General features: G+C 41.6%; 1 protein-coding gene across 1 annotated transcript in view; it reads right to left on the bottom strand.

Moving 5' to 3' along the window:
- Window positions 1-2,139: 2,139 nt before the first annotated feature.
- Window positions 2,140-10,270, bottom strand: part of VPS50 (VPS50 subunit of EARP/GARPII complex) — an 85,221-nt gene continuing 77,090 nt past the window's right edge. The window contains exons 24-28 of the mRNA XM_083705253.1: window positions 9,177-9,273; window positions 8,840-8,998; window positions 7,141-7,262; window positions 5,563-5,752; window positions 2,140-2,865 (exon numbers count right to left, since the gene is read on the bottom strand). Of these exons, the coding sequence (XP_083561379.1) occupies window positions 2,746-2,865; window positions 5,563-5,752; window positions 7,141-7,262; window positions 8,840-8,998; window positions 9,177-9,273 (688 nt within the window). The 3' untranslated portion in view covers window positions 2,140-2,745. The remainder of the gene's footprint in view (window positions 2,866-5,562; window positions 5,753-7,140; window positions 7,263-8,839; window positions 8,999-9,176; window positions 9,274-10,270) is intronic.

Below are 10,270 nucleotides of genomic sequence, written 5' to 3'. Positions count from 1 at the left end.
AAGTAAGTCCGTAGTATTCCCACGACGACAGATGCTGAAGTAGCTCGACCGAATGTGTGGTGCATTGGAGGTGGAAAAACAGGGACATTCCAGTTCGTAAGTCACACGCTTAACCAATATGCTACTCTGGCAAACCCAAACAACACATGGACTGGCATGGAAAAATGTTATAGGCTGACAGCGGTGCCAACTTGAATAAAATACTGGGGATGGGGCAGGTAAGCCTTGCCCCACATAATTGATCACAAGACATGGCGGATACCATTTGCATGGCAATGCCCATCAACTTGGGGGGGGTGGCTGGCCCCCTCAATTTTTGGGGGGGGGGCAAAGGGACCTTAGTCCCTAGGAGTTTGGTCCTCTGTAGGCTGATGTCTTTTCCATCAACCCCAGCCAGCATAGTAAATGATCAGAGGTGATGTAGTCAAATCTCTATAGGCCCACAGCTTCTCTACACCTGCTGTAAAGAGATATACAACAAAGCTAAGAAACATAAAGCAGATGTTACTGCAGGTTTGACCACACACACACACACGCGCACGTACGTGTCTTGTAGCCCAGTAAACCTGGTATTTGGTTAGTGATTTGATGTCTGCTTCTGCCAAATTCTAACTCTTAAATATTCCCATATGCTGCTGTTTACAACCTGTTGATAAGCTGTTTCCCTAGAGAGTCCCCTAGCTATGAAAAATAGCATTATTACTTGCATGAAGAGGAATATTAATGCACATTGCTGGCAGGGGGGCATTGTTACTATTCAGTGGCCCGCAGCAGTTTAATAAATGCTTTCTCCTTTATAGAAATTGATAACAGGTACCGCATTATATTGAAACCAGCACTGCTATAAGAAAAAGTGCTTCTTGATACAAACAGGAATACAATTGCAGTATGCAATGACCCAAGAAAGTGAATTATTTCAAGCATCGCTCAACGTGAGCAGCAGCCCTCAAGGTACATAAAAGCACAGACAGATGTCCATCTCTAATGGCAGCATTAATATCCAGAGGTCCAAATTCAAGGCATACTTTATTTTTCACAGATCCAATCATTATTTTGTTTCCTTTCTTTGGTTCAGTTGTTCGCTCTGCGTGAAATGCATTGTGATGGAGCTAAGAAAAAGAATCTGCTTTGCGAGGGCAATTTTGCCAAGAGAAAGTGAGGTCTATTGCTTACTAGTCACTTTCTTCCTTGAATTCCAGATAAATGTTATGGATTCACCAAAGTTCAGCTTCACCTCCTGGATGAACTCTTCACATGGCCATTGGATAGATGTGTTGGCTATTTGCAGTTTAGTAGCACTGCAGAGAGCTTGCTGGGGAGACCATGCATTAAAAAGTGACTCAAAAATAAATCAAACAAGGTTTTAATAACAAAACAAAAACTCCATTTACACTAAATACATCAACAGCCACGACCCAACCACCAACCCATCCCCCAGGGTAATGGGAGAGCTAGGTGCTGCTCCTTATATACTATACCCAATTGCTGACACAGCTTGATTAACACAACTCAGCAGCACCTGCTATGTTTCATAGCTGCAAAGATGGGTCTCGTTATTTTGCTCTGGCCCTTGCTCTGGCCCCTTAAAGACATACACATCGGTTGGAACAATGATGAACCTTTACATTTAAAGAAACCATTCAACAAGATGAGGACGGCAGAGCTCAAAATCATTGCCCACAGAAGTTTTAATATAAGGATGGATACTTTTTAAAAATATATTGAGTCTCAGATTTTATATATGCTGCTGAAAAGATTTATCCCCTAAGCAATAGAGTTTCCTAGGGAGCATAAAGCAATGCTTGGAATATCCTTCTTGAAATTCTATTACTGAGCGGGATCCTGGGATCTGACACACCCTGGAGTGTCTGCAATGGCATCTTAATGGTGGAATGACAACCCCTTGGGATCCAGCTGGCATTGTCACCTTCCTTTTCTTCTAGGCATTTGAATAATCTGGGAACACGGATCTGTGCAATGGTATGGGGACAATGGATTGATTCTGTACTGTTCCAAGTATTGTTGTTTAAATGCTATTTATGTAATTTTAAATGCTGCAACCTCCCCCTTTTGAGATCATCCATGATGAAGGGGGGGGGGGGAGTAAGCTACTAGAAAGAGATTCCACAAGCCCATGCATTAGTGTACAATATTTATTACTTTCCCATAATTTGTGGTCAATTTCTTTGACAAGACAGATTTCATTCTGAAATGAACTTACATTTGCAAGGAAATAAAAGGGCAATGAGCTTAAACATTACAGTAATATTTTGCTGATGCACACTCTTAAAGGACATGCACATTTCATAATCTGAAGACTCTGAACAAAGTTCTCTTTATATGGGTTCATAACCGCCTTCCGAGCAAAGAAGGGTGAACTACTGCATTAGCAGCCCTTTTACAAAAAGACAAAAAAAACCCACAAAAAACCACCAACTAAATATATTAATATCTCAGCTTGTTTCCTTCTAATTTTGATTAGCCATATAGTACACAATTAAGGAAAATATACAGCCAAAATGGTACAACAGTGCCTTCCCGACAACAGAAGAAACAGAAAAGACAGTATAAAAATTGCATTTGAAAAGCCCACCGCACTGATTCAAAGTGCCTTCAAAGTCAATAGGAATACAGCATACATTTTCCCCATTTAACCAAACTCCATCAGTAGTCCGTTAGAGATAGCCTCGTTCTCTTCATTGGTTAAAAAAAACACAAAAACAAAACTCTGCAATCTCTCTCCTATTATCTTTTAGGCCTATCAATGTCGTCGATAGCTGCTAACAGTTTTTGTCGTGCTTTTTTGTTGATGTGGGTCCCCAGACAAACATTCACCAGATTAGTCAACTGCTTGGCAGAATACTCCTGGGCAAAGAAAGCAAATCACATTTTAGTTTCAAGCAAGCGGAATGACACTGCCCAGAAAATAAGAAACGTATTGCTAAAAGAAAAGGAAAAGGAAGAAAATGCACCACGGCAGAACCTGTCACTTTCTGAAGAAATATTCAAAGCCACACATGTGGCTATTATTTGTGGTTGTGAAGCTTAGAAGAGTGTTTTGCAGCAAGTACGGCAGATTATCACGGGGAAATGCTTACAGTTTTAGTCAAGCGTTGGATGGGATGCAGTTCTGTGAATATTTAAACATCTTAAGGCACTTAAAATTTATTTTCCATTCTTCGGGGAAAAATATGCGAAACTGGCTAAGACTGAAAACAACCATGAAAGCAGATACTAAGAAAACAATTTGAGGGGGGAAATTCAGCAATATTGTACCTGATCAAAAGATGAACACATTTCTTAAATAGTGTATTAAGAAGGGTAATTGTTAACTCTTACAAAAACACAGAAATGTGCCAGGGCACAGCTGCCTGTTTAAACAGAGCTCGCTCTTGCTTTAGACACTGCCAGAACATTTGAGTGATTATTTAACAGAGGTAAAGCTTTTAACATTTCTCTTGGGTAAGGAAGAAGGGTGGAAATGCTCTCAAAGTGGGTTTACACTCATCCAAGAAAAGTAAATGTCTAGCCAGATTGAGAGCAATCCAGGATTACTGACTCGGTGCAACATTTGCAAGTTTTAAAAAATAATAATAATAAAAATGCAACCATGCGCCGTTCCAACCAATGTATGGTGAGAATAACTAGGATTCTAACTTCATTGTTTAGAAGTTGCAATAGTCTCAGAATGAGGAGTGTACAAAAATAGCACTTTTTAAAAAGGCTCACATTTAGCAGAGCTATATAAGTTTCAACGCAGACTATTTGGATGGATAAAGAAAAGAGGCTGAAACAAGATTTGTGGAAGAAGTCGCTGGGAGCTAGGTAGGGAGTTATTATCCAATGTTAAAAGAAAATAATCTGCCAAGACATTTCCCCCCCCCCCCCTTTTGCTCTGGATGATTAATTGGTGACCTTTGGTGGGTTTGCGCACTGTGTGCCTCAGATGTCTCGTTGAGTGAGAAAAGTTAAGCACAGCTCTGACACATCCAATTCACTTTGTTTCCAGGTTTCCTTTGGTGCAAGCATATGGACTCCATCCCAGCCTATTACCACCCAGAATCTCTTACGAGCTCACAGCTATTGTGCTACAATTATAGCGCATCATCAATAGAGCATAACATGATTGGGGCTCATTTATGTCTACTTAGGCCAGCCTTGGACAACCTAGCATATAGATATGGAAGCGATTGTTCCAGTTTTTGAACATTCTTTCAGAAGCTGGACATCCGACAGGGCTTCCGCGGCTTCCGATTGGCTGCAGGAGCTTCCTGCAGCCAATCAGAAGCCGTGGTTTGGAAGTCAAACATTTAGGAAGTCAAACAGACTTCCAGAAAAGATTCTGTTCAACTTCCAAGGTAGGACTGCATTAGAGCACCCAAAGAACTTAACAGCCGTAGCCTCATGGATATTGTTTAGATCTGATAAATCCTAAACCTACAAGTAACAGAAGAGAGATTGCTTTTTATGGAAGGTACTTGGAGAACTCTTTATTCTCTTCATTTATTCAGTACTGCATTTACATACCACCCATGTAATTAAGTTCCCAGGGTGGTTTATGAATCTACAGGCTTACAGTGATCTATTCTGACTTTCATCATTTTAAAATAAATTGATTTAATAGTTTAATATCTATAAGCTTTCATGTTTATAGTAAAACAAGGTATAAAAATAGTTATAGGATAAATAACCAGAAAATGAGAAAGCAGTTGTTTTTCTGACTGATGTATTATTCTCATTGCTTTCTTATACAACAACGCCAAAGTTATGGGTCAATTCCTTAATGATGCAACCAACCACGGAAATAATCAAAAACTGTTCCTAATAGGCCTTCTAAACTTAGTATATTAAGCAGGAAGGAAGCAGTACAGGGAACAGACTGTTACAGAACGGAAAAGCACCAATCAAAAAGGAAGGGAAAAACACAGAAGCCAGGATAGGGGGTGGGGAGAGAGACACGCACCTCCATTATGCTAGGAAAATAGCTTCTTGAAATGAGCCCAACCCATTTCAGTTGTCAGACCCTTCTTTGGGGACTCATATCAGCCTGGGAGCCTATACACTTCCTTGAAAGATTTAAACCCTATTTGGAAATCTTCCCTCTCATGTGATTACAAACACTGGCAAGAAAGTGCTGGGAAGTCCATCTGTCCCCAAGCACATTTTTTCTAAACCAGGGATCCCCATATGATTTCCAACATTCGCTGTTGTAAATAGTAGAGGCTCCTAGCTCCAATCAAATGCCCTTCAGCTCTCAATATGGGGCCTGTAATGCGTCTGAGGAGGGTGGGGCTTGCCAGTGTGCCCCCCTATTCTCCCTCATGTGATTATAATGACATGAGGGAAATAAGCCTAGTGCTTATTCTCTCTCTCTCTCTCTCTCTCTCACGGGCCTTTTTATCATGGGGCAAGTGACTTCAGACCAAGTGGATGGGGAGCAGAGCAGGTTTATCGCTTTCCTTGCCAGCCACCTGTGCTTAAATTACATGGACTACACTGTTGCCTCAAGGATATTCCCCACAATTCCCACCCAATGAGAGGAACTAAAAATCCATGCCTTACCCTGTGCTCCTTGATCCAGCGTTCCATGTCATTTTCAGTCAAATAATAAGCCTTGATGTAGGTTTCAACAAATTCCTTATCCGGAATAGGTCTAATATCCGTGAGTTTCTCCAGCTTCATTAAAAATTGCTGAAAGTCCAGTTGCATCAAGGCACGCCCCTCGTTGCTACACTTTTTGACATTTGCGTAACTAAGACAGACAAGCAACAGATAAGTGTGCAGTCGTGGTTGCGCGGTAACTACTCTGACGTCCTCATCTTTGTGGGCAAATTGCAACAGAATGCAGTTATCAAAATATCAAGCTGCTATTGGAGATTGATATATTTACAGAGGACTAAAGGGACAACTCTCACTTCACTTGTGAATACTCTTTTCTTGCCTTTCAAGACGGCAATTGGTTTGGAAAATGAATGGTCTGAATTTGACTCCAGGGAACAAGTATGGGGTGCACCTAAACAGTCAAAGGTGATATTAATACTTCTGTAGTGATAAATTAGAGGGACGCGGGTGGCGCTGTGGGTTAAACCACAGAGCCTAGGACTTGCCGATCAGAAGGTTGGTGGTTCGAATCCCCGCAACGGGGTGAGCTCCTGTTGCTCACTCCCTGCTCCTGCCAACCTAGCAGTTCAAAAGCACGTCAAAGTGCAAGTAGATAAATAGGTACCGCTTCGGCGGGAAGGTAAACGGTGTTTCCGTGCGCTGCTCTGGTTCGCCAGAAGCAGCTTAGTCCTGCTGGCCACATGACCTGGAAGCTGTACGCCAGCTCCCTCGGCCAATAAAGTGAGATGAGCACCGCAATCCCAGACTTGGCCACGACTGGACCTAATGGTCAGGGGTCCCTTTACCTTTAGTGATAAATTCTCTTGGTTAAATTGATGTAGGAAGGGCTGTAGCTTAGTGGGAGAGCATCTGCCTTGCTTGCAGACATTCCCAGGTGAACCCTTGGCATCTCCAGGCAGGGCTGGGAATGGTGCTGTCAGAAACCCTGGAGAGCCACTGCTGGACTGAGTTAGATGGGCCAATTGTTTGATTACTATGCTCCTAAGAACCTTGAGGTGCCGTAGCAGCCGTTCTGACCCAGTAACAAAGTGAGCAAGGAAAAGTTTCCCCTAATAAATAATATTGTTACACATGCACAGCGGCTCTGTGCTCAAGCTCAGTTCAAGGATTCTATTCCTCATGGATCCTATGCAAGGCAGCTCATGGTCACACGTGGTGTGATCATTGCAGAACTTGAGATATAATCTGAAGACGATCTTCCCAAGGAATGGGGACCCTTGGCCCTCCAGATGTTGTTGGACTTCAACTCCCTTCATCCTTGACCACTGGCTATGCTGGCTAGATCTGATGAGAGTTAGAGATCCACAACATATAGGAGGCCTGCAGACTCCCCATCCTTGATGTCCAACTCAAGGCTAAAGCAGGGTCCACACAGTCCAAGCATCTCTGATTAATTAGCACACATCATTCAAATTTTAAGATTTTACAGGAAAAGAGCAGGGTTGAACCATGTGCTACAAGGCAGGGAGGGGGACCCACAAAAAAAGAAAAATAGAAAAGGTGTCATAACCCACTTACCCTTCTACAATAGTTCTATTAGCTAGTCGTATACAATGCTCCCAAAGAATATTTGACACTGGCAATGGAATACGAACTCTCTTAGAAACCTCATTCAGCTGCCTGTTAAACTGTTCAAATTCCTAATAAAACATAAAGGGAATATTAGTCAGTGGTGGCAATACATACAAGAAGACACACCTATCTAGACATGAAAGCTCATTTATATATAGGGAGGAAAGGGAGGCACAAATCACAACGATACAAAATGGAGAGAAAATGGATTATAATTCATCTGATTTATGGTTATTATGAGGGTTGCCACAAAACTCCCCTATCATCTAAAATTCTGTAGCTGAATTAGATATGCTTTTGGAACATGGAGAATGTTCATAGAATGTTCATATGGCATGAAGTGTGTTCACGCTGCTACTTTATCCTTGGTCAGCCCATTGGTCCAGCTAGGTCTGCTCTGATTGGCAGAAGGCTTTGCAGGGTCTCAGGTAGGAGGCGGGTCTTTCATGTCACCTGATACTTTAACTGGTGATGCCAGGGATTGAACCTGGAGCTTTCTGAATGGAGGCTTACCTAACTCAACCTAGGCTAGTATGTGCTGATGCTTCCAGTGCACTCCAGGGCATGCCACCACTTTTCATACTGTAGCTTCCATAGTTTTGGAGCAATTAAATAGACCAGCTGGGTGTGTGGCAAAAACCTGGCTCATGCTGTGATATCCTGCACATATGTGGGAGTATCCTAGACCACACAGCTCATGGGAGCTACAGCTCCAATGATACTTCACAAACATGGATATGGAGTATCCAATCCAGTAAATTCAACTTATTACTGAATCAGAATTGGCAGAATTTGTCCATCCCTAAAGAATACAAATATAAACTCATAAAATGCACTACATGCAACACACACTAAACATATTTTTATTATAGTCGGCCTGCGTGAAGTGTGAGTTACTAAGGAAAAACGTTAATCTCAGTTAAGGATTAAAATAGGGAAGAATTAGTACGGAATAGTAGCCCACAAATAGAATTCATAAAAAATATATAATTTGGAGATTGGATAAAATTAATTCACATATCCCCAAGTCTGTTATTCTTGCCCAGGAAATGTAAGGACAACAGAAGACAAAGTCTACCATCCTATGCACACTCACTTGGCAGTAAAGTGGGACTTACTTCTGCTTATGATTGTACTAGTGAAGGACTAACGCTTACAGGTAAGTCTGGGAACACTGATAGTCTTTAACAGATAGACATAAAACTCATAATGGAAACGAAAAGAGGGAAGGTAATTACAGATGATTACTCCTCAAGGTCAATCTGACCAGATTCTGGCACCACCAACAATTAATTAAATTAAGCTTGGCTTTCCTTCTATATTTGTGGTCTCTTGTGACAGCCTTTTCACATTTCCAGCTAAGAGAGTCCCATAATGCTCTTTGTTAATGATATATCCCAACTACTGACCCAAATTGAACTCCAGCAGGTCTCCTACTCTCACTGCTGGCAGGCTACCCACAAGTCTTCAGCTTTAATAATGGGAAAACAAATATTTTTAGCTCTAGCAACGCCAACAAAAAATTGGTTAGAGCAAAACATCCAGCTGAGAATGTGTTGCACGGGATATATAAGAAGGCACCAACAGAAATGATTTCTGTCTTTGTTAGGTCATTAAAATACAATGCAAGAAAAGAGATACTCACCTTTAAAAGAGAATCTACATAAATGTTGTGTTGTGACATGATTTCTTTCACATCCCATTTCACATTTGCCATTAGCAGCAGCATCTGTTCATAATCAATTGCTTTAGCAGCTACAATCCAGTATATAGGCTTACGGAGTTCACTGGCTGTCGAAACCGTCTGGAACGCAAGGAGAATCTGGTGTAATTAACAGCATTTTCTTCCTATGGTACAGGAAAACTTCAGATAAACTGCACAACACATCACTGTGTCATGCAGGCGATATAGCCATTCAGGAGAAATCAATGAATTCCACCCTTAAAAAAATAAAAACAGTGGATGTGTGCAGAATCCTGACCTGCGAATAGAACTGCTGAAGAAAAGGTTTCTTGGCTGGAGGCATTACAGCATCAAGATGAGACTGGAGGAACTCAAACTGCTCAGCTAAAAACACTCTGAGAAACAAAAGAGAAAAATCCATTGTGACCTCGGTACAAATATTAGAAAAAGTTGTACTGCCTCTGGAAGACAATACAAGAGCCTTTTGGACTAGATGCCTGTCTACGTTGTATCTTGCAGATGCAACTCCCAATAATTTGTGTGATGACTTCTAGCTTTAACGGCTTTAAAAGGGAATTAGTCAAATTCATGAAGCATAAGCCGACCAGTGGCTATTAGTCATGATGGCCATATGAACACCCCCCACCCAGCTTCAGAGATAATATGCTTCCAAATAGTAATTGCTAGGGAACAACAGCAAGAGAGGCCTTCTGCGCCCTGCACGCAGCTATCTCTTAAGGACCTGGTTTGCCCCTGACGCAAAGAGGATGCTAGACTAGGGAGGCCTAGGCTAGGGGGCTCAATTTTTTTAGCTCTTGCTCACTAATTTTATGAACCACATATCTCTGTAAGAAATCTCCCAATGGCACCAACGCTTTGTCTCTGTTACAAAGTGTTAACGAATTATTTCTGAATTAAAATGCTCTGTTTGCTATGAGCACGAACACAGACAAAAGTGTAAACAACAGAACACGGTGAAACAAAGCAGCTGGCAACACAACCAGGCAACTGAATATAGCTGGAGAAGTTCAGGCAAGTATGTTGTCTGATATGGAGTGGCACTCTCAGAAGGCTGCGGTCCAGCACTACCCAGTGGGCCAAAAGAGCTGATCTAATATTGATCTTAAAAATAAGATACATTTTTAAGTCAAAGGGATGCAGAAAAGCTGGGAATGCATCCATTTTAAGCATCGCCGCAGACAGAGAAATATGGGATTCAGGATATATTAGTATAGTCTGAACCATGAATCCCTCGTTTCTGAACCATGAATCCCCAAGCAATTTATGCTGTTATGTGCACAAAGCGTCATAGCCAATGACAGAAAGCTAATACCACAAAGACCCCACTTGAAGCGGTTCAACAATCGGAGGATGAATCTAAAAACTAATCTG

Source organism: Podarcis gaigeae (assembly GCF_964106915.1).
Source record: "Podarcis gaigeae genome assembly, chromosome: 12".
NCBI classification, from domain to species: domain Eukaryota; kingdom Metazoa; phylum Chordata; class Lepidosauria; order Squamata; family Lacertidae; genus Podarcis; species Podarcis gaigeae.
This window is presented reverse-complemented; position numbering and strand designations above follow the sequence as displayed.